Source organism: Chelon labrosus (genome assembly GCF_963514085.1).
Source record: "Chelon labrosus genome assembly, chromosome: 12".
In the NCBI taxonomy this organism is placed as follows: domain Eukaryota; kingdom Metazoa; phylum Chordata; class Actinopteri; order Mugiliformes; family Mugilidae; genus Chelon; species Chelon labrosus.
The window spans coordinates 4,837,199-4,862,960 of NC_140345.1; the positions used below are offsets into that span (position 1 = coordinate 4,837,199).

At 43.2% G+C, this 25,762-nt stretch overlaps 1 protein-coding gene across 1 annotated transcript in view; it reads left to right on the top strand.

The window, feature by feature from the left end:
* Positions 1 to 25,762, top strand: part of iglon5 (IgLON family member 5) — an 88,669-nt gene that overhangs the window by 51,398 nt on the left and 11,509 nt on the right. The window contains exons 2-4 of the mRNA XM_084558023.1: positions 21,113 to 21,191; positions 23,078 to 23,310; positions 25,019 to 25,138. Of these exons, the coding sequence (XP_084414149.1) occupies positions 21,113 to 21,191; positions 23,078 to 23,310; positions 25,019 to 25,138 (432 nt within the window). The remainder of the gene's footprint in view (positions 1 to 21,112; positions 21,192 to 23,077; positions 23,311 to 25,018; positions 25,139 to 25,762) is intronic.

Here is a 25,762-nt window from a genome sequence, read left to right on the forward strand (position 1 = left end):
TAGTCACCACTCCTCAATAAGTCACTCAGATGCTGCGCGAATATGATAATGTGATTACTCGTGGTGTTTCTTTATATTGCCACACATCAGTGAGGAGAATGCAATGTCGTGGTCAGGCTTTAGGCGAGAATGCAGCCTGCCCATCCCACCAAGCATCTCATGAAATAGCAGAGAGTGGAGCTAAACCACAGTGAGTTGAGGGGGTTAGATGATTACATGGCTCTATGGTTTCATGAAGATGGGTCCAGCTTCCCAGGCAACTATGACATCAGCAGTCTGACATTCAGGATGAAATGTCTACTCTGCAGCACTGGCACTACTAAGCCAGTGAAGTCAATAAAGTAATAAAGTTGTATTGAGCACAAGGCTTTGTTTAAAGGTCGGGTCGCTTTTGGTGGCCAAGCAAAGGTGCTGGCTGTAAGGAGGTGGCAGAATTATCAGCAATAACGGGTTTGACTCAAAAAGGACTACAACACCAATTGTATTAATTCTCAGAGCATAAATAGGTTTGCAAAGAGCCATTTTCACTTTGATGTGATGTTAAAGCAACAATACTGCTTTCCCCCTAAGGTCCTTTTTTCTTAGAGACTATGCGCGGGTGAATAGAGGCGATCCAAAATGAAGAATTTCACCTTTATATTGGCTTCATCTTTTTCCTAAGATCTGACAGCTATGTTGAGAATCAGCTGATCGATTAAATTTTAACAAGACGCCAGTGATGGGCTCTCTGCAGGGTTTAAACATCCAATCTATCATGGCCGTGGCACTCCTCCTTTCGCTTTCCACTCAGCTCTACCCATCTCTTTCTGTTAAATGGTTTGGGGAAGGGAAAATTATCTCTTGATTAAAATTTAATTAAAAGCCATTTAAAAATTTCCCTTCCTCCCTCATTGTCCTTAACAGAAACAACTTTCCCCTCCAGGTGGGGAGCATCTCACTTTGGTGACCGAGAAACCACTCAGCTCTCCTTGGGACACTGATTATTTCTCAGCTTCTTTTATTACACCTATACATCAATGCAATTAAAGTTCAAAAAGGAAGGTCATAAGAATGTCTTTTTTCCCTTGCCATGGCAAACAACTGCTCTCTGGGGGACTAAATGGAGATCACACCAACTATATGTGACTATCTATCCTCTTGCTGTGCCACCTCAGGTTCAAAGTGCATGGAAGCAAAAATTCAACTCTAATCCACTTATCTCATTGATTCATGCAGTTCAGACCCTTCTCCGGGCAGACTGTGTCTTGCCCGGAGTTCATATCTTGGCCCATGTCTCCATGCTGTCCTGCTTGGCCTGAGTAACATTTGGTGGCAAGGGTCAGAATGCAGAGCAACACTGAGGTTGCAGAGAGGATCCTATTCTCTCAATTAGCCTCCTCCTGGCTCTCCCGGGGCCTTTGGGGGCTCAGGATTTAATCAAGCAATTGAATAGATGATTCTCATTTGGCTTGCTCATGCCACCCCGGCTCCCCATGTTGAAGGTAGTGGAAGTGGCGTGTGTGTTTATGTGCAGAGTGCTGTATCCGTCTCTCAGTACCCTTTAGCCACCCTGGTAGCAAAGCAGAGGTGGTGCTTCTTACAAGTGATGCCACATTTAAGCATGTTTGCGCGCATGTGTGTGTCAGCGTGCGTTTACGTGCTCATGTGTGCCTGTGTGTGGTCATCTTCCGGCTGTGCTGCTGCTCCTTAATGACCCGTGCAATGCCTGGGAGCTGGGGGTGTCACAGCGTCGTGACTAACAGCCTGGGCAGATTGGCTGCTGCCAAAGCCCCATCCCCAGCCAAGCCCCTTTGCACATCACACACAAACACACACACACACACTGAGGCATATGTGCACAGAAAAATCCGCACGCACAAACAGACACGCCCGCACAAACGCACATGTCTCCTGCTGCTTATATTCCTTTAAATGTGTTTATGTTGCTGTGGGTGGCTGCCTTACGATGTCATTATGAATGCATGTGTCTGCAGGGTAAACATGTGTGGGAATGCAGACAACATGTATGTGTTTAGTGCAGCTATATGGAAAGATGAGATTGATTGTGGAGCTGTGACAGGCTGCGGCAGAAAGGAACATCTATGTGTATAGCATAGGCAAATACCAAACCAGTGTTAGGGCCCTGAAAAGAGCCCCCATTATGACCATATCTTGTTGCCTTATCCATTCGGGTAAAATGCACATGACAGAGCAACGACTCTGAACTATATTTAACCTAGATCCCCAGACAACCCGTCCCATTCGGGGATAGAATACAATAATGCCCCAGGTCAGTAAGTGTGTCTGCAAGCTTGTAACATGAATAAACACCAATAATTATTTTAGAATAGACAGCATGAGCTTAAGTAATTAGTAATATTCATTAAGATTCAACGGCATTAGTCGTCTAACAGAATGTGAGAGTGTTACAGAAACCAACGACTGTTTCATTTCTAAGTCAAATATTGTGCAAACACACAGAAGTATTCAATGCCACTGCCTAAAACCTTAAATTGATCCAAATTTGATTTGAATCAGAAACTGTTGGATCACAGTGTGATGACTAGATTACATAGCTGAACATTTAGTACTTAACAATCTTTTCTTGTGTTCATATTAAAATTCAACCCCCCCAAAAGAAATAATAAAACGAATATTACTCCACAGTGCATGGGCTCCTCGGAGGCTGTCGCACTGTTGACGCTCTGCTACAATTGTGCATATCCATAATCAAATTTACGTGCAGTTTATTTTGTTCCACAAATGAATTGCCACATTAGCGGCCGCTATACATGAAACCGTAGGCGGATAACAAGGGTTACCGTGTCGCGTGTGCGTTACTGTGTTGTGGGGGCATAAATCAGCTTAAACAGGCTGGGAAGCTGCATCCTGTTTGGGGACCAAAAGCAAGTCCTCTTAACGTTCATTAAGGAATTGAAGGCCTTTAAGGTTAGGCAAGAGCTAGTTTGGTTAATATGGACATGGTATGGTTAATGTAAGGTTTCATGAAAGGGTTTATTTAATATGACATCTTCCTGTCTGTGTTTTTTTTTTCCATGCATGGTGTCAGCGTATGTGCACATGTACTGTGTGCATGTATGCTGGCCAGGTGAGTGATGAGCACTGCAGTGCTTTGGCACTAGAGCCTGTGGTTAGAAATCACAGTGGGGCCTCGAGTGACTTGATCCGCCCCGCGCCTCATATAGATACACCCCCTCCTCACCAGACACACACACACGCACACACAAACACACGCACACAAACACATCCCTTAGAGATATAAAAAAGCAGAGTGAGAGGGAGAGAGAGAGAGGTGAGGGGAAGAGAGAACCCTCACATCCTTTTAACTGGGTCTCATAAATCACAGACAGCAGCATGGCTGGATTATGTCGTCAAGTAAAAAACTGTGTGTGTGTGTGTGTGTGTGTGTGTGTGTGCGTGCGTGTATGTGTCCTGTATGAACCTAATGTGGTGCTGCCTATGGCGGGACAGGTGGCGAGGCACTGACATGGCATTGTTCGGTTGTTGTTTGCGGAAGAAGCGATACATAAAGCACCTCACACGGCGGAGACAGCTGAACAACTTGAAAAGGCTCATCTGAAAACCTGAACAGGTGGATGAAAAGCCGAAAAAGAGACGTAAAGGTTCTCACAGGGAGCCAGAGGAGCGCGTTTGTGTATGTATCAGCGGAGACTGAGAGCGTGAGAAAAGCATTAGGACGGTTCAGTTGATTCATCAAGAGAGACAGAAGGAAGAGAAATGCTAGAAAATGCATTTTGATAGCATAGGGGAAGTGAAGTGGGAGTATACTTAGAGGCGGAGGATAAAAGATGGAACGAATGAGAGTGAGAGAGATGGAGGGGGTGCGAGTCCATCATAGATCTGTGGTTGCAGCTTTCAATCAATTATTAACGCCATGCAGATTAGCAGTCGAGCCGACAAACGATGCAATGATGGCTGTCAGTTTCCCCCGCACCGCCGCCTACCTCGGGGAATGATGGAGAATGGGAGAAAGATGGGAGGAAGAAGGCAGAGAGGAAGAGCATCGATGAGAGATGAATTGGAGAGAAAAAAAGTTAGCCTAAACTTATTCTTTGGTTTGTTTATTACTGGAGGAGAGAGATAGAAGAAGAGACAATGTGTGATGTGTTCATATGGGCAACAAAAGAAAGGTTAGTTCAGTTTAGAGATGAGAGATGGGCAGGAATATGTCCTGAGGCAAACAATATTTAGATTTCAGTTAGTCAGGGATCAAGCTAAAGGCTTTCTCTCAGGTACCCTTTTTTGTGAAGCGGCAATTTAAATAATCAATGAATCGTTTAAGTAATTTATCGGATACGATTTTCTCTCGTTTACTTTCAGATGATTCAGAAAGATTTGCTGTTGGTGGGTTTGTGTGGACGGCGCTTTGAAGACATTTTCCCGCATGATGATCCACTGATGTAAGAGCTGAATGAAAAATAAAAGTAATCATAAGCCGCAGCCCTAGACTCCTATTGGATTTTCACTGCAACGTGATCTGGTTCATTGATTAAAGGTCTGCAATGTGCTGGAAAAGCTAAAAAGAGACATCATGTGTCATGTCTGTTATTACGTCTCACAAGTAAAACATCTTTATAAAGCATTTGGAACCGCTGATGGTTTTCTCTTGAGTTTACACCATTTATTTTGTTGGTAAATCTCTCCTTGCTCTCATTCATTGTCTCCTTTGTTTGCTTCATCCAATTCTTTTCCTTTTTTGTTCTTCCAGCAAAGCGTTTTACTACTGCTTTTACAGCTATGTAAATGCTTTTGCTTGCATTACTACTACAATGCGAAACTGCATATAGAGTGAACTGCTAGTTCAGTTTAAGGTTCAGAGCAGCACAAAAAACACTCGGTTTTCCTTAAAGAACTGAAGCTCTGCAGGTGCGAAAACATGTGCGACAATTATGAAAAATAAATAAATAAATAAATAAAAAATGTGGTAATGTTTCAACATGTAACCCAGCCATCACACCACCAGGAAAGGTGTGAGTTTTTAAATTGGGTGCAGCAGCCGCACAGAAAAATCGTGTAACACCAGGGAGTACAGATATAACTTCAAGTCTGCGTCGATACTGTGTGTTGTTTCTCCGAGCATCCAGAAAACCCCTGAGTCTGGGGATTTTTCTCTGTCTCTCTCTCGCTCTCTCTCTTTTTTTTTTTTTTTTTTTATCACAAGTACTTTGTCTAAAATGTCAAGAGTACAAAAGCACAGGAAGGTGATGTTGTCCACTTTCCAAAAAAGTTTGGGAGTAGACAGAGGACTTGAACTTTTGACCTCTGCATAAGGGAACAGCTTTCACCTGGGGCAATGAGAGCAACCAACGCTGTCAAGGGAGATGATGATGATGACGAGGCAGTTTGTTTGCAGAGGTGAGGAGAAAAGGGAGGTTGAGAGAGGAAAAGTGGGTGAAAGGGGGAGAGGAAGGCTTTGGTGTGGGGGGGGGGGGGGGGGGGGGTGCTTCTTTGGCCTTAAATTGTATAATGGTTTAACTCACAAGGGCACCACAGCTGTTAACGCCCTTGAGTTAGGACAATTAACCTTTACGCCCACTGGTACTATACATAGATCTCGGTAGAGGTACATGCTGTAGAATAGTGTTGAGCAGTACATTTTGAGCATGTTAAATCTCCCAGAATTCATAAATCATTCAGTGTTACCTCAGGATGTGCTGACCATATAGAGACCAAAAAAAAAAAACACTGAGTACATAGTCGCCTCTCTGAAGGTTCTGTATTTACAACATTATCTTTATTTACTCAGTGATCTTAGAGCTGATGCTTGGGCAGAGGAAATCAAATATGCTCACCTTGCCATTACACCTGAGCTCTGTTCACCCAGCAGGCATTTCACATTTCATCATGTCGGGGAAAGAGAAAGTGAGCTCACTCAAAATGTAAATTTGGCCACACTCACTTTCAGTTTGACCAAATAATGTGTTTTAGATCACGCTTTTTGACTTATAACGTACAAAATTCAAAGGGAAGCAATGCCTAATGGTAACCCTTCCTCACATGTGGTAAGCAGTTACTGCGAAGAAGGATTTTCCTTCTTATTTTCAAACTGTCTGTATCGGATGAGTCATTTTGAAGGCCTGAAGGAAAAAAAGACAAAAGGCAAGAAAAATGCACAGCTTTGTGTTGCCACAATAAATTTTGTCCTCTGCTCTGTAAATCATGTCGTGGTACCTCAAGTTCCTCCTGTGAGTCCCAGAACTGATGATGAAGTAAAATAGTGAAGTAGCTAAATTCCCTTTTTATACTAATTTCTGTCATGTCTAAATTAGTTATAGCGATCTTCCAATATTCCTAAAAGTCAAAAATAATTTAGGTCAACACAATTTGGTCACAACTGATGTTAATGACTGAGTAAGAAAAACATGGGATGTAATTTGTACTAACCAGCAGTTTATGCTCGACATCTTCAGAGAAGAAATATTAAAAATATTCCACCTTCATCCATCATCTTATGCATGCTTCTCTTATTGATGTCTTCACCCACTCCTTGATATGTTTTTAGGTTCTCAGAGACCAAGGGCAGAATACATTAAGCATATATTCCTGCAAGGTGTGGGAGATAAATAAAAAAAAGGGTGTGGTGCTGGTTTTAAAAAGCTCAGAGAGCAACACAATTTCAGGGTTGTTTTCTTTGCCCGAAGGCTCCCTTGCAGGGAAAGAGGTTTTCGAGTGTGCCAGAAAAGGAACATGGCTTTGCAATTAACCAGAGTGCCACCAAGAAAAAAAAAAGATGAGAGAGTGGAGGGAAAAAGAGCAAAAACATTAAATGCTCCAGAAGAGAGCCGTTGACACGTGTGCACAGGACAGCTTTCTGGCTGAAATGCGTAAACCGGTACCTCGATGCACAGGAAGAAGTGTATTTCAGGTGCGGGCAGAATCACTAATGTGTTGATTTAAAAGAAGTGATGGCAGACGGTCTATCGCTGCAGCACTCTGTCTTCCCTTTCCCTCTTTGTTAAGCCAGGGCCCTGCCGCCAGGGGCTGCCTACTGCACCATCTGTGGCTGCAAAGTGCCCAAAATTCATTAGTGGAGACAGGCAAGGGAGACGATGAGCTAAAATCTACCAGGAGAGCGACACAGAGGGAGAGAAAGGCAGGAACGGAAGAAAGGTGACCAAGAGGGCAGGCGTGGAAGGGGCAGCAGGAATGGACTTTTGAAGCTTTTTAATAAGGCATCTCTTCCCGAAGAGCGTAGAAAGAGTAGAAACGAGAGAAAAGAAGAGCGGGGAGGAAGGAGACAGACTGACAGCGTGAAAATAGAGTCAAGTGGGTGCGCTGGGAAAACGAGAGAAGAGCGAGATGATGCAGAGCAAAAGAGGAAGACGGGAGGAATGGAGTGAGGCAAATGGGGTGGAGAGGAAGGGAACACAGAGAAAGAAGCTTGAGGAGAGGGGAACCAAAGAGGGGGAGAAGATGACGAAGAGGAGCGCGACAACTAAGAGTCGGCTTCTGCGCGGCAGCAAGATGTTCTTTGTGCTTGTCAGAGAGTCTGACTAAAGATCAGGATTTGTGTGACACTTTCGTACTAAATCTCTAACGACATTTTGCCTGTCTCTGTCTTATCCCAGGGTGGTGTTTTTCACTCACTTTCCTTTCTTTTTTACCACATTTTTTTTAAGTGCATGTATTTATCCATTATCCTTATACTATTTCTCTCCTCTTTAATATTACATCATGCCATTTAAGCTTTGTTTGATGTAATCTGCAGTGACAGGTAACAGAACGCATAGGAGAGCAGATTACAGTTCTGAACCTGAAAAGCTCACAGGTAGATGGATTCATCCTGCCCTTCCAACACCAGGTGTCTTTCATTTCCCTTGCACAGCCTTTATTTTATTTGTGACCCCTCAGATTCCTATTATCTTTGCCCTCTTTTCTGCACTTCACTGCATTTCCCCCCTCCCTCCTTTTTTCATTCTCTGACTACCTCAGCATTTCAAGGCAGCGTTTCCCTCCCCTCCTCCACTCTTTCTGTCACCTCAACCTCCCACCTTCCTCTTTACCCCACAACCAGCTCTTACGCCATCATCTATCTGCCGCACTGACTCATGATTCCCACGAGGGCTGCGGGGTGACAGGGATCATAGAGCTTTGTGGAACTTGTATGCTCAGATAAGCGGCTGAATTAGACAGAGGGGAAGATCAGCTGTGGCATTGCAGGGGAGTGGAGATGAGCTAGCAGGTGAGAAGATAAGAAAGTAGAGACGGAGAGAGAGGAGAGGAGTGAAGGAAAGTGGCATAAGGAGAGAAAACAGAAGACAGGGGTGGATGGGATGGAGGATGAGGGAGTGTTAAGAGCTCAGGGGGAGCAAGCACTGAGATGATGACGATAGACTTGCTACACCTGTTGAGCTCCGCTGACGTATGTGCTGGCTGACATGACGTTGCTGGCAGATTACCAGCAGGGGCTAGCTGCTTTATTAAGCTAGTATTTCAAGGCGTCATGAAGTTGAAATCGCAACGTACATTTCGCTTTATGTTTTATTCTGATTCAGTTCCATTCAGTTCATCATGTTGTGAAGAAGAAAGGGCAACAAAGAGAAATATGCTGTGCAGAGCTAGTATTGTATAGAAAGATTTGAAAAGAATAAAATGAAAGACCATGCTGGCCTGGATTTGCTGGATTGCCGGTTTATGGCTCTCTGTCAATTTGACACCATAGCTACGGACGCAGCGCTGACTAGTGTTTGGGTGGCGTTTTTACAGAGTGAGCCAGACTGACAAGCACACAAGTATAAATTCCTCGCACTGGCACAGGCTACGTGTGTAGGTTACACCGTCTACGTCTGTTTTTTACAACCTGGACCTTATTTCTGGCATAAAATACGATCGTTTACTCACCCATATAACTTTGTTGTTATTTGGAGTCGTTCGTCAGATATTTAGATTCACGTATATCCATAACAACGAACCGCTGCACGTCCGCGAATAGACAACAGGTAACTCTGGACTCAAGGGGGAATAGCACTACCGTTTCATAACAAAATATTGGTGAAATGAACGAGTTTTGCGGCAGATAATGTGTTATTTAGAGGCTGCGTTGCGGTGCCCCAGTCACTCCCACTATGTGGATATACGCGGATGTAAATATTGTCCGAATGACTCCAAATGACACCAAAGTTACAATCGTATTTTATGCCAGAAATAAGGTCCAGGCTGTAAAAAATGGTAATCCCCCTTTAACAAGCACGAAAAAGCTGTCTCCCCTTACACAAAGACTGTTGATGTGTGCATATGACCTATACCTACTTTCTACACTCACTGCAGTCTCCTACAAGGAAAAGCCACGCTGACTTTTATTTGTATTTGTCCTCTGGAATTTAAAAGTTTCTCTGAATGTCAAGTCTGGAGCCTCAGAAGCTTTTCTTGCTATTAAATTGGGTGAAGGTGAATTCATAGAACCCAAGTTACATTTGTAACTCTTGTCACTCTGCAACAGGCGTTGACATACTCCTATAGGGTATTCCATCTTCGTCACTGTGACCGCTCTTCTCTTCAGCTCTAGCAAAAAGGTATTGCTGGGTGACGTAAAATGTTTGTTGCAGAAATGTTGCCTCAGAAAATTTGAAATGTTTGTATACTGTAAAGAACGGAGAGATTTACTTCACACTAATATGCTTTATCAACATGTGTGAACTTCATTGATATTCAGAACATACACACCAAAGATTTAAGCTAAGGTCTGAGATCCAGGACCAGCCTCCATACATAGGGTAGGCTGCTTTATCATGACCTCAACCCCTAATACTAATGGAACTAGCTAAGTTCTTTTTTCTTTGAAAATGTTCTTCTGCTCTTCTTTGCCACCTTTAGTTTGTTCAAAAATTTTTGCGATCAAGATCTGAATTTACTGAGTCGGGCACAATCGCATCTTCATGCCAGTGGTAAGCTTAGGTCTCAGGGGTATGAATATATTCCTTTACTCCAGACTCTTGCGCAAATGCAGGGACTAAACATCTGGCTAATGTTCTGTCGGGTCATTGGCAGACGAAGTCGGTGCCGATGCAGTATGGAGTGAGTAAAGATAATGAGACAGCTTGTAAAAAGGTTAGAAATGATGTGTTAAAAAGCAATCTCGCTATGACACAGTCACTTGCTGAATAGTAATAATGAATGACATGTAAATTAAGCCACCTGTGTGATAGCCTTTAGCGTATTTTATGCAGAGTTGAGTCTATTTAAAAGCTGTTACAATATATCAGCATGCAACTTAAAAGGAGGATACTTGCATTTCCACTTCACAAAGCTTGTGCTGCTTTTTGTGGTAAATATTCCCTGTAGCACAGAAAATGCCTTCACCAGCACAGAGTCATTGCCATACGCACTAATTTTTACAGCATCTTTGACATTTGTAATACACCTTGGCTGTTTGTATTTTATTATTAATATCTCAATTTATGACTCAGGGAGATGGCTGCGTTTTGATGCCCCATTGTTCTCCAGTGCATTGTAGGCTGTAAATTGTAAGACACTTGCAATATAAATGATTCTTCAGGTTTTCTTGCCGTGGTTATCAACAGTTACAACTGTCAAGATGACAGAGCAGCTGAAAACGTGTGTGTATGTCTGTGTCTAATACCCTCTATTATATTTTCCTGTGGGGATATGCATATGCATCAAGAATGTCTGCAGCCTTCACACGCTCGTGTGTGCGCTTGCGGCATTGTAGTAAAATTGTTTTGCGGCTCCTTCGCACATAAGGGAGAGGGGGGCCAGATATCATTTTCAGTGCTCCACATGAAGGAGCATTAATCCAATTCAAACAGCTCCAAGGAGACGGTCCTCTAATAACTTATGGTGACTTAAGAATTTGTTTATGTTTGTAACAGTGCACTGAAAGATTAATAACCTCCACAATAGGAGTTATACAGCCCTTTCTGTGAGAAAACACAATAAGAATGTGAAACCGATGTGCACAGATAAATGAAAGGCAAATTAACCAGTGGCAGAGTATTTAATTACACATTACTTCTGTCACAGCTTTAGTTATGCTCCTGATTTCCTCATATTTCTTAATAGCCTAAGGCTTTGGGAAAATAGCTTCATCAGGAACTTGAGCCAGCAGATTCGTAAGCAGCTCAGTCCACCAGGGCTGACGTAAATTCACAGCTTAGTTTTGCCCCAAGTAACTGGCTGCATGCTTAGTGCGTCCTTACAGAGACTATGACACATTAATGCACCTTTACGTCTCTTCTTTCTGTTTTTCAGTCTCTGTTTTTTCTCTGCATGTTGTACATGAGACCCGTCTCAGCTTTGCTCGGCTACAAAGATTAAATGGGCTCTATATTGATTGCTCTTCTCTATTGCACTGGCCTCTCTAAAGAAATACCAAAAGCATACCATCACCGGTGCTGAAGGAGGAGGCTGGAGGGTGAAAATGGGGGCAGACTAGTCTTCAAAGTCTAGAATATTTTTAACTCAGAGGGCCTCTTTGCTCAACAAGATGAAGAGGGCAACCAGGGAACATGTGAGCAAGACTGCCATGCTGTCGAGGGAATGGGCAGGGGCTTTTCTGCAATTGAGCAGCGGCAGCAGCACATTGGTGGAGCCAAAAACTAGCCAGGGTGTCATCCGGATCCCATCTGGTGTGACAAAAGGATCCAGAGAGAAAGAGAGGGGAGCTCCAAGATTTGTTGAAGGGGAATACGCTCAAGCTCACTGAACCAGGTAGTTCACAAAGGAAAGTGACATCAACCAAATGCATCCAAAATAACAGACCAAGGCCTGAGCTCGTGGTGGTGGTTTGAATGCCTGCCACATGCTCCAAAGCACAGCTGTAGCCAGACATAACTGGCGCGGGGGTTTTGTGTGCGGAATCTAGCGGTGACGAGTCACAGCAGTGGAGCAACAATGGCTGATGCGATTCAGAATGCAAATGAACCCCATCCACAGCTGTAAGGACGGCTGTGGGCACAGCCAGGCGGATTCGAACTGCACACAGACAGACAAACGTGTGCAAACACATGCACGGCACACACGTTTATAAAGTACACTCACACACACACAGATTTGCATGCATGCAGCAAACAGATTTACACAAGCTCGCAAATACACATATTCACATTCACTCCCTCTGACACACACACGGATGCTTACTTCATCTGTACTTGCCAGCATCTTAGTGCACTGCACCATGCCTCCCTCCCTTTTCCCTCCTTTTCCCATTCCATCCCTCTGGAGCTCCCTCCTAAGCAGGTGTTAGCTGATTTCTGTTCCCTCGAGTAATTCTGTTTTGTTCTTCGCAGCAAGTACGGCTGCTGTGAATTATCCTGACAGCACCTTACTCATGGGTTCTGGCCTACACCCCCCCCACCCCCACCCCTTCTTTGTTCATTCTCTGTACCTGCACCCTGCACCTCCATCCTCCATCCACCATCCCCCTCCCTGCTTGGATCTGCTCCTTTCATCCTCACTTTCGTGCCACCCTCTGTGGCACAGGTAGCGAGACCCCTGGACAAGCAGCCCAGTGGTCAATACATATACAACCACAAACACAAACAAATACTCACGCTGCTATGAGCCTACACACGCTCAACGATGTCCTCTCAAATACACATGCTTGAAAAGGAACTCGCACATACACAATTTCATGGGATGTGCTTAAGTGTAACCCAGATGCACTTGAAACCAGAGACCAGCCGTGCACTCAGTTATTTTTGCATTCATTGAGCTTGAAGTGTGTTGCCGCTTTGCTGTAGCCAAAATGTTGTCCCTGTGTGTTTTGCTGCTTGCTGTTTGCAAAAGGCGGAGACAAAGAATCACTTATTTTAGATTGCTCATTACCATAGAAGCTTCAGACAGCGACTAATAGCCCTCCATTCAGTCATTACAATTAACTGGTCTTATTGCTCTGTTTGAGTATATTACATATTTTGCATATTTCCACCAAAATATGTCATTATCAGAACAAAATGAACGGTGGTGGAAAAATCAATAGGCTAAGTGGTGTTGTAAATGCTTATGCTTGCTAAAAAATATCTAAACAAAAGCTAAATTAAATCTTTTATTTGGCTCCACAATGGCTTGAGATTTTGTTGGAAATTCACTCAATGCATTTTCAGCGCATTATCTTCGGTCTTTGAGGGATTTTGCATGATTTCAGCTCTTTCAGTGTGAGATAAAGTCCAGATTGACAACAGTGACAATAATTGAGAAGCCCTCGTCAAACTTTCTTTTTCTCATTAGTCCCACTTTTCGAGTGTGTCATAAATGACCACTGGCAGCCTGTATTGCCAGGTCATCCATTTCACACGCATGCCGGCCGAGCACTCAACTGACTTTTTGACGCCTCATTCCTTTTGACTCCACTTTACAGCCAATGGTCCTATCGAAAATAACTGCTCCCATGCCATTACATTTCTTTGTCTCCTGTCACTATCGCCCGGTAATTGCTGTTTTTATTGTAGCCTCTTAGAGGCTCAAGTGTAAACTATAAGGTAAGCCTCGCCACTGTGCTGGAAGCTTAACCGCATGGCTGGAAATATTTGTTCAGTCTCACTGCATCCTACAAACAGCAGAAAAAAAGGAAAGACACACAGGCTTCCTGGTGAAATAAAATCTGTTTTCCAGAATCACTGATTACAAGGAAAATTAATCACTGAAGTTTTTGTATTGCATGTGAGCTTTATCTCACGTAACGGTGGATTAAAATTCAAATGACATTTCATCATTACAAAATAATATTACATGACTTTGTGTGACTGAAAAATGAAAGGAACACTTGCTTTAAATGACAACTTCTTCCAGCAGCTGCAGAAAGTCTGCTTCTTGTTAGATGAGTAGACTAACGAAACGAACGAAAGGCTGCTGTTCGTTCTCAGTTTGCTATTAACATTTTTTGACGGATAAAGGATACGTTTTTCTTACTGTCAGAAAATCCCACAAAAAAAAAAAAGATTAAAACTAGCTATGTAACTGGAGTTAGGTTCTTCCTTTTTGCCATGGAGCTTTTATGTTATCCAGAAATCATTTAAAAAAAATAAAAATAAAATACATAACCGAATATCACACTGGAATTACATATTTCTTCATTACAATAGATATGGGAATTTAGCTGCACATATTAAAAATTATCTGTTTTGCTGTCAGAGAGCAATTCCTGTACAGCACATACTCAGACACAGGGTTTCGGTTTAGAACTTAGTGTATATTAAACTAATTTTTTCAAATTTTCAAATATCAGGGGCCAAGGAAGGAAAAGTAATATACACCAAACATGTTTGTAAGGCTTGAGCTGGTCTCAGACTACAGGAGTTTAAAACTCTGAGCTCAACTTTAAACAAATGTTGGCGGTAAACACAGCTGTATCCACGTGGTGCCTTTAATACCAATATATAAAATATGACATGAAAACCAGAACATACCGACAGTGACATGAAGATACAGCAACTGTACACATGTCCTAATATATCAATAAACTACATATATAAACTATGTTCATGATTTGCATGGTGACATTGAAGGCAAACATTGATTTTAATACTACTAATACATTACGATAAATTATCGTCAGATGTTAGTCACAGAGCTTCTTGGTTTGATCCGTATTTTGAGCTTCTCTTTTAAAGCAGTGACAGCACTTGCCCACAAATCTGTCAAATTACCAGCGCACAGGGTGTATTTAGGGGAGTCTACAGGGCCTTGTGTAAGGCAGGCGGGCATGTGTGTGTGTGTGTACTCAGTGAGAAAGGAAGTAACAGTTTAACTACTATATTGATTTCAACAGTGCTAAGGGGTTTAGGCGTCAGTTCAAGGAAAATAGGGGGTAAAAGAAAGCGTAGTGGGGCTCGTCCCTGGTTTTAGCAAGGCCGGCTTTTCTCCCCAGCCTCGCTTGATTCAATGGTAAAGATCTGTGGCTGCCCATTGAAGTTGTACAACTGCTGCATTGAGTACTGTATGGCTCTGTGCACTCTGCAGTGCTCTATTGATTGATGTGTGAAGAGGGATTAGTAGGTGGGAGGGAGACGAGGGGAGGAAGGGAACGAGGGAGATGCTGGCTGCGAGGAAGCAACCAGAGGCGGAATTGTGGACGCCGCATGTGTACAATAAGAAGGGGCAGATGTCGCATCTTTGGTAAGGCCAAGTTAGACACCCGAGGACGATGACCTGCTTCTCTGTAAATTCTGATTGTTTCGGCACGACTCGAAATCAGGCTGCGTTAGCACTTACGGATATGTGTGTCAGAGCACCTGGAATATCTGAGCCCTATATGATCAGCTTAATATACGAGCCTGAATACGAGCTGCAAAATGTCCAACGAATCCTATTGACGCCTCAGAACACGCTCACTAGACCACTTAATGTCAAAGTAAACCACAGGCACGTAAACACTCATTTTTGTCATTCCGCTACTTTCCTCCACTGGGGGAAAAAAAAAAAACATATTTGGTCTGAGAGGAGAAAAATGACATTACCAGACAGATTCAAAACAATTCATTCACCGTGACTTCTCTGACATTTCTTAGATTTCCTGTCAAGTGGAATCCTGCCGACATCCATTTTGCTTCACCAGCATTTGTGAAAAGCAAGCGACCTGCATATCCATCTTGTTGTGCTGTTTGAGCGAGGCATCCAGGTGGTTTCTTACTGCTTGCCCATCACTCTCTCCCTGCTCTCCTGTTGCTCCGTCCCTGACAGGTGGTGCCGAGGGTGGGAAGCAGCCAGGAGGGGAGTCTGGGATTTCAATGAGAGGACGAGGGGGCGCTGAAGGAGTAGTGGAGTGAGGGGGAAGTGGAGAAGGAGGGTGAGGGAAGGAAGGGGGTGGCCTCAGAGAGGTGGACGTGAGGGTGGATTTGGGCCGTCCAGAGTTAATGGGATCAGACGAGGGAGAGAAAGGAATATCTGTGGCGGTTAATGTTTAATCCCCCATCCCCAACCCCGTGTCTCCTGCCTGCAGCTCCCGGCATCTGATAATCCTTGGGCTGCCTCTCTTCATCATCAAGGTGTCGAAGGGAACTGACTCTGTAAATATTTAATTGGCTGCAGCATGCCGGTGTTAATTATGCGGGTGTGTCTTTTCTGTGCTTTGCACTCTGTCCCAGCGTTGCTCACTGCGCCCTCATGCTTCTCTCTTTGCTTCATATGCTCCTTTTCTGCTGCCCCTTCTTTTATTCCTACCATTAACGTCACTACTGCTACTATCACTTAATACTACCACTACATCTACTTTTGCTACTGTTGCTGCTATTACTCTTACTACATCCTGTAATTTTACATTCAGCTACAGCCATTCCACTTTCTCAGTGACTTAACTTTCCAGGACCTCACCTCACCCTGGTTATCTCCCCTCACCTTTCCCGTTCACCTTGTGCAATACGTCTCTGCTTTCAATTTGAAAACCACAGCAGCCCCCGTTGAAACGGATTATTGTTATGGGTTTCATTATAGCCTCCGCCGTTATCCGTCTTGACGCCAATCATGCTTTCAGAAGTAGCTTTCCCTCCTCACTGTGTTTATTTGATCGTCAAGGGCAATGCGAAATAGATGAACAGTACAAAGAAAGCCTTTCAAGGACTTTGCGGGCTAAAGTTATACAGCTCAATAGAGCTCTACTCATAAGTGTCAGCCAGTAGCAAGTGCAATTACAAACAGGCGCATGTAAAAGTCAAGAGAATACAAATCACATAATAGATGTCTCGTGGGTACTGAGCAAGGAGCCTTGCAACGCTTTTGCAGACAATGACGGGGAGCACAGAGACAAAAACACCGGAACACGAGTGGACAGAATTGTAAGAATGTCTACACATGCACCAGAAACAGATATGGTGTTATCAACAGATAAGCAAAACAGGATTCTGCTTTTGCAAGAGAATTGAGTAGCAAACAAAAGCCCTGCAGCACGGGTGAATTAATGGTCGGCCAGCCCAATGTTTTCTGTGTGTAATCCCTCAGGCATGTCCATAAAATGTTATTCTCTTAAAATATCAAATCTAGACTCGAGGCTCAGTCCTGTGTGCGGGGAAATGCTTGAGGGGGTCGTTTGGACAGCATTTAAGTGTGTATTTGTGCCTGTGCATGTATGGTAGGTGGGGGTTCCATTTGTGTGCAAAGCAGGTCATAGCAAGGACAAGAGCCACCGGTAGCCAGACCAGACTGTATCTGCTGTAGACAGGAGTGAGCGGGGAAATTCAATATGCTGGTGGCCACACTAGCACCAAGGGCCGGTGTTCACCAACAACACCGTACAGCACTGTCCTGAACGGTTATTTATCAGTCAGCCTCAGCTAAGTATCACCAGCTAGGCTCACCGGTCTTCTCTCTTATGTTTCTCTTGGTGCATTAACACGGTAAAAGACACAAAAGCTTGTTTTCGTGCATGTTTCCACATTTAGAGTCTGCAGGTTTACTGGTGGTTTAAGCTTCCCTCTTGGCAAGTACCCTCCTGCTAGAGGACAGGTCTCCTGAATCATCCTGGTTGGTGCAGTTCATCAGCTTGCGTGCCAAACCCCAGAAGGGAGAAGAGAAATGGGAGATTTTGAGATGGGGATCAATAAAGCCAGAAGTAACACAGAAATTGAAAGTGACGCTTGAATATTCTGTTTTGGCCATGCTGCTGCACAGTAGTGGTTGCACTCTTGCCTCATTATTGCCCTGTTTGATCTTGTGCGTAGTGCTTGGCTGGAAATGTTTGAATGAATTGCCAGAAAGAAAGACATTATGGGGTGGACACACGTGCTATCATTCATCCAGATGAGGTTTACATTTAGTTTGACTCCCAGCATTTCCACTTGATGCTGCACACTTCACATTACTTCATCCAAAGAAACAACCATCTATCTGTACAAATAAACAGAACAGACCAATGCATTACTGTGTTTTATCTTATCAGAGTACCTCTGCCAATTTTCACACAAGCACTAATGTGCAGACACTTGATACATAATACTATATCAGTTTTGGGCTTGAGATCTCATTTACTGAAGCATGGATGATGGAAACACTTGTGGCATGTTAGATGATGCATTATACCAAAAAGGGTTATTGTGAGGTGATAATTACAATAAAAAACCAAAGCAAAATACCTTATGATGGGTTCCTTCCTCTATATACTGTACGTCTGTACGTGTTGACTAGGGTTTCAAATTTTTCAACCTTACCAATAAATGCACATCCACTTGCCAAATACTGTGTCCACCGGACATGTCTGCGGGTTTGTGTTGTATGCATCATGGTCTGCATTAGGTTGTGTTATTATCATCAAGTCATCGAGTTTCCCACCTGTCAGGCTAATGATAGTAACAGTGTTGCTAGTTCTCACACAGAGCTTTGCAGGAGATAAAGAAAAAGCCAGCTATAAATCCCAGCACTGCCCTGAGGGCACCTTCATCTCAGGACAGAGGTGGTCTCTCTTAGCTCAAATACTGGTCCTGTATAGCCAGATCAACTTCCCCGTCCAAAAATAACTTGTGGTGGAAAGTTGATCCGTTGGGAACTGATTAAGCTCAGGCAAAGATTTGAGGTTATTTGAGTGGGCTTTATAGGGTGATGGACAGAAGAGTAACAGCAACCTAGTCGTACACATCATCTAAGCACCACAGAGCTGAATTTGTTTAAAATATCTGATGGGTAGCAGGACTATCCAGTTGGGTGCAGTGTTGTACTTTTCCCCTATAGGTTGAAATGCTTGAATTATGCCCCATCATAGAATCCAAATACCAGACTCATATTCTGATAAGAATTGAGCCTGGCTACAATACTTTAATGAAATCAAAGTGAGTAACACATTCAAAAAGACAGTAGAGAGGGTGTGCATTTATCAGGGAGTGTGGATGCTAAATATCTGTGTGAATTTTACTTAAAAGCTAGAGTCACATTTTATCTCACAAGGAAACTTTTTTCAGTGTAGGTTGTCACAGCGAAGCCCTTCATCTTCTCTCGTTTGGTTTATTGATGACTGTGTTTCCGTATGTGTGCGTAAACTGTCATGTTTGCGATTTGTCGCGTGATTCAAAATGTGGTAGAGGAAACGTCGGGGTGAATGTGTTGACCTGGTTATCGTGTTGTGCGGCGCCCGGGAGTGGAGGCAGAGTGGTACAGGTTTTAGAATGCGAGGTGCCAATCGAGCTGCGAAAATGGGAATTGAGTAGGGAAATGGGAATAGCTCCCTGCTGGTTTGTAACCTTCGCAGTGTTGTTTGGAGCGTTCAGAGTATGCATACATCATTCAATCAAAACGAGTGTGTGCGGGTGTGTTGCATGTGCGCCCCTGTGGTTATATTACGTGATAGAGAGCGTCTTTTCTCTTTGTGTATGTCTGTGATTGCTTATGTGTGCTAGTGTATTTATGACAGCGTGTCACACACGTCTACGGGCCCCAAGCCCTGGAACTGAATTGAATTAACCTAAATAAAGTCTAGTGTGTAGAGAACAGAACACTTGAAAGGGAACAGCTGAGGGCTTGAGCTGAGGACTGTCTGGTCTAAGACAGGACGCACAGGCACAGCAATGCTATGCAACATTACTCCATAATAATAACCACAGATAAATGAGAGCTTGTGGCTTTTTTTTTTTTATTAGCATTGCACACAATAGCTAATATGCTCCATCCATCCCCCAAGCCTTTTTGAGAGAGAGGGAGAGAGGGGGAGAGAGAGAGAGAGAGATAGATGGATGGAGCCAGTTCTTGGATCCTTGGCCGGCCTAGATAGCACAGCAACAGTAGCAGCAGCAGCAGCAGCAGCAGCACCCATTAATGCGATTACAGCTTTTAGTGGGAGATTTTCAGGGCCAGTTTTCTTTTGAAGCGTCATTAGTTTGTCCTCTTTTCTTGTTCCCTGTTGGTATGTCAGCAAACAAACGTACACATTCACACCCAGGAGCCACAGACATCTACACACTGGAGCTGTTTATACGCACTATGAGCTATATGCTGATGCACACACATGGATATATGAATACATATGGATGAATGCAGCCTACATATACCATAGCACATTCATGCGGAGAAGCTAAACCAGACTCAGAGAAGCTGCAAAGGGGAATATTCATAGTAAGTAGTCTTTATTTGAGAGATGATAAATTACTATTTAGTTTAGCTGGCAGGACGTTCTGCTTTGCAGTTTGAAAACCTTTTGATTAGCGATCCATGATATGCATTATAATTCAGAAGCCTCTCTCATTATCCTTTGTAATTAAACCATAGTCAACCACCACAAAGACCTCTGGTTAATTTGAAACCCACTTTCTCAATCCGTTTTGTGTTGCATTGCCATCATTTTAGATCTCTAATTTTTGCAGGTTCCCACACAGCATACTCAACATATCTTTATGCGGCTCTTTAACAAACCTTGAGGTGCTTTCTAGCACCTGACTGCAGCAGCTTCCTTTCATAAAGCTACCGTTTATGTAAACCTCAAGGCTAGGCAGCAGAAGCCTGTTGAGATACTGAGGTTGTCTTGCAGGTAAAGAGAATAAAAGATTGTCCAAGTTGGAAGGAAGGACAAAAGCGGATGTAACTGATGTAAAGAAGTGTTTGAACGGATAAAACCAGCTGTCTTGTGGAGTGGTCTGTCTCTGTTGGCAATATCTCAGCCAGTATATAAGTTCTATTATCTTTGTTTGCAGGCCAAACTGAAATGATTTCAAACTGTTGTGTCAAGCATTCACGCCAAGTTTGTGTTTCCTCTTCAGCTAATGGCTCTCAGTATGTGTGTCTGTATGTTTGTGCTTTTGTAAGAATGCGCCTCTGTTCGCTGCGTGTGTGTTGTGTATGCGTATTGGTAGGCAGGATGAGCATCCCTTCTGTTACCGTTGCTGTCCCTTCATTTCACGCTCCGGCAGCTCCGCGTGAATCCTCTTCCCTTGGCTCATTATCAGTGCTGTTCAATGAACGCGCATCCCACCAGAATGCAGGGTAAAACCAAATCATTATTCAAGTATGGGGGTCAGTGCAGACATTGTGGCTCTTTTGTTTAGTATATTTATTCCTTTCCCTTTGGAAATAAGAAATCGAGATGCAGGACACATCCACGCCCCAAATGACTTGGTGAGGTAGTCGATCTTCAGGCAGCTGACCTGAGATTGATGAACACCAGCGAAGCGTCTGGTGCCGTTATTGGATACTCATTGCACTCTTCTCTCATTTTTCTTGGCAGGGTCCAGTGTACACGGAGCAGAATTCGGACACCTGCCGGACAACATTACAGTGTTGGAAGGCGAAAGCGTCACTTTGAGGTAATCCTTGATCCTGCACCTGCACCAACTGATTAAATGAAAACATGTTTGCCCCTCCACCACCTGTCAAGCTGGTTTAATTGCCAAATCTCTGTCACATAACTTCAATTAGTCACCCCACCTTGTGCCATATTTTCCAGCTCAGTCTATCCCTGCTAATTTAATAATAATATCTGTCATATGTCGCTGTAGTCGCCCAGTCTTCCTGCACTCTTCCTATCTTTTTTACTTAAATGTAACAATAATGATGCACTGGTCAGCTCAGCGGGTGGAACCCCACCACCATCCAACCACACCTGCCTAACTGTGAGTGATAAAGTAGAAATCACAGTTTTCCCGGCTCCCAACCAAGCAGAAAAACAGCCAACTTGCTTTTTCCCCTAGCGTGGATGTGACCTGGCTTGGCAGTACACTCAGCAGTGCAAAATAAAAATCCAAGTCAACATTACTTTCATCACCTTTAAGCCTTCGCCTCTCCAACAAACTCTGAACAAATTCCTCCTCTTCAAGTCCCTTTTTTCTCTCGAGTGAGTCTTGAACTAAAATCAAATATGTAATTCGGAAGCCAAGTACAGTTCCGTCAATATTTGTTGGCGTCAACAAATCTCTCTCAAAGATGGAAATCAAAGAACAAGGATGCTGATCTATGTTGTCATCCCAATGTGTAGCCTGGAGGTGTTCTATGGATGCTGTGAAGTCAGATCTATCAGATTTATAGGGAATTTTCACACCTAAAACCCAAAACCAAATGCACTTAAGTGATAAAATCTGTGCTCTCAATGTGACATTGTCTTTCTCCACAGTTTCACAAAAGCTGTGCAGTAGTGTTACATTACGAGCATCCTTCTGACTTTTACCTAAAAGTTAGATGGCTTCATTAGTGCAGTTGTGTTGGAATATGTCCTAATCAGATGCGTGTGCAAGTTTAGTCTGCGCCAGACGGCAAATAGCCGTCAAACAAAAGAATAAAGAGCTTTATAAATAAACCCCATTTTAATGTAAAATCACTTTTGCCCAAGTGGCACAAATACTTGGGTTATGCTTGAGACAATGCTGTTGTGTTGGCTTTGATGCGGGCCATTAAGAAGAGACACATTTGATGCTATTATGATGCTTATTTCCTCTGGGCTTGCAGTTCTGTTGCAGCATCATCAGTGCAGAAGTGATTAATTTTAAAAATAGATTAACAGAGCGTTTGTACTAGTGAATTTTAATTGTGGGATTTTTTTTGTATTTTCTGTCTCTCTGTTTAAACCAGCCAGCCACAATCAGACAAAAAGTCTAGTAATATAATGTTTTTCCTTTTCCTGTATTCCCTTACCTGCCACGACTGTACTTGGCTCTTAGCTTGTAGCCTGTTTGTTAAAGTCTTCCAGGCTTACCTGTACCGTGGTTGTTACACATTGCAGATCTAAGATCCTCCTCAGAGATGTTTATTCAGGTCATATCAATTAAACACCAGCGCTAGAGAGGATGTCATGTACTAGCTGAAGCTGGGTAAGGACATCTAGTGGTGAAGCCAAAAATTGGAGTCACACCTTTGACATGTTTTCCACCACCATGTTTTACTGCCATTTACTTTAAACAAGGGTTTAAGACCAGGACAGTTTAAGGAAAATGGCCAGTTGACATACTTATCTTGTACTGCATTCATTTTCAGAGTTGTCTTACAAACAAAACAAAGTAACCAGTCGTAAATAACGGCAATAATACATGTTTTGCTCATTTATCATGTACTGCCCATGAGTTTGCAGACAAATCAAAGATTTAAGATGTGATTATACTGTGTGAAGAATTACTTATGATAAAATGTCTCTCTGAATTAATATTCATCTATCTAGAAACATAACATTAGCAGGTATTAACCACTTCTCGTTGTCTCACAGGTGTCGGATCGACGAGGAGGTGACCCACAAGGCCTGGCTGAACCGCTCCAATATCCTTTTCACGGGGACAGATAAGTGGTCTCTGGACAAGCGCGTGACCCTCGTCAACAGTAACAACAGTGACTTCTCCATTCACATCGAAAATGTGCAAGTACATGATGAGGGGCCCTACACCTGCACCTTCCAGGCCAACAACAAGCCCCGCATTGCCCACGTCTACCTCATTGTCCAAGGTCAGCAGCTTAACAGGAATCTGTTGTAAGCAGTTGTTTACTGCATCCAGTAGTCCTGGATAATTTCCCTAATATATCAACAGTCTGCAGATTTGATTGCCGCCGCAAGTGCAGACACAAATAAAAAAATTAAATAAAAAATAAATATTTACTTTACTTGTGGTATTTTAAGCTGCTTTGGATCAGCTAAATGGTTTAATTATGTGTATTGTTATTCATCCAAGCGTAGTGCTGCCTGTTGGGTGTGATTGAGGTTTCACATCAGCGGCAGCAATTAAGATTTTTTACGGTTATATTTCATTCCCTTTTATGTTAAATTATGCTTAAATATATGCTTAAAATTTATTTTTTTACGACATACATCCTAGTAGTAGATGTTTACGATGTCGGGGTTTAATGTTGGAATTTATAAAACGACGTCTTAAAAGCTTAGTTGGCCCATGTGTGTGCGGTCACAGCGAAGTACGTCTAGTGCAAGGGACAGAAAACCACAAGAGCCGAGCCCAAGTTCATTAGGTATTTCCGTGCGGCCTGTAAAGATCGCTTGTCTTTATAAACAGAAAATCGGGCAGATGAGATGGATGAGGTCGTATGTTGAGTAGATGAGGTACACAGGATGCTGTCCGACTGCCTAACTAAATAACTGACAGTGCAAGACCATGACTGGGGTCACTCATCAAGTCAGCAGCTAAGTGAGTGAGAGTCAGGCTGATCCTGAGCGACGTGATGTATTGACGCAGGACTGCCCGCAGGATGGAGGAAGACCCTTTCCCCTTTCATTTGTCAGTTTTTATGCATATTCTGGACTGTGCAGTGCAGATTGCAGTTACATACATCACTGGCAGAATGACACAGAACATTTTTAACAGGATATATTCGGTACATTCTGCTGGAATGAGAACACAAGACCTGGCTCACAGCTCACAGGTGGCGGAGACAACTTCGGCCGCTTTACTAACAGAGATTTCACATTGTGCTGCTGCCAAACCAACCGTGTTGTCTGCAGGGTCCAAAGCTTGGCACAGATGACCATATATACCCAATTATATACCCAATTCCAAGTTGCCTGCAATTGCAGCCCTTGCTTGATATCACACAAAATAATTACACCCTCAAGTCAGTGCATCAAGCAAGAGCGGCTTCGCCACCACTCCAATCTGTGCTCTATCGCTGCAAGTATTCAACTCCAGCAAGATAGAGAAAAAGGATCCTCAGTAGATGTCTAAGAGAAAAGAGAAAAAGCAATCTCAGGGCCAAGCTCATTAAAAACAATGATAATGGGCTATTTAAATTCAAGGGCCATCTTGTTATCAAACTAAATACATGCATAGCACCCCAACACTCTGCTTGCAGGGGTGGTCACTGAAAAAGTAGAAGCAAAAATTCCTCCAACTACCACTTTTACAAATGTCCTTTTCTTTAAAGATTAAATTAGATTAGAAGTCAGGAGAAGGAGATTTTAACGGCCATTTGCAGCAATTTAGAATTCGGTGCATTTTAAGTAGTCGGTCAAACATATTGCTGCACAGTTCAGTAAGCGCTCGGGTACAGATCATTAATCAGCTGATTGCCTGTCTGTCCAAAGCCCAGTGATTTGCATCATATTTTAAACACATTAATGGGCTGTAAGGGTATACCTTATCAATAATTTATGAAATAGAAAGGTGATTTTGAGGTCCCAAATTAATAGCGTAATCTTGTTTTCCAGTGCCAGCCAGAATCGTCAACATCTCAAAAAACGTGTCCGTGAACGAGGGAGAGAATGTGAACCTCTACTGTTTGGCGGTCGGCCGGCCCGAGCCCACTGTCACCTGGAAAGACCAGAAATGTAAGCTACTCCGTCGTGTTTGCTTGCCTCCACATCCAGAGCTCTCTTGTTCACAGCTTCACCTTCATCTCCCTGTCTATATGTTCATCCCTAACCCTGTTCCGCCTGTTAACGTCTTTTTATTTTTTTTTCCTTCCGGGCCTCAGTGCTTATCAGCATTCAGCTCATGTTAACATCTTTATCCCCCATTCCTGTGTCGTCATTCTTAAACCCAGCTGTTTTAGTTTGTCCCCATCTTAAATTCATACCCCCGCATGTCCCAGTGTTTTGTCCCAAATAACCACACATTACACATAATTATCCCCACCGCGCCACCCGTAATCATCAGCATCTGTCTTCATCCACCCTGTCAACCGGCATCACGAAGCCAGGAGCCAAATTTGGCATTAAATCGGCTATTTTTATCTCCTCTTGGTGTGAGGAAACAGAGCTGGTTCGGGGTGGCCGGGACGCACGGCTTGATAGATGAAGTCAGATCCATTTAATCTGATCAGCACAGCATTTATTCCATATATGCTCCCACCTTAGTCATCACTTATGTCCACAGCCAGGCAGATAACCATTACATGGTCTCTAGACGTTGTTACAGAGAGGGATTTAAGGGTTTTTTAGAACTGTAATTGG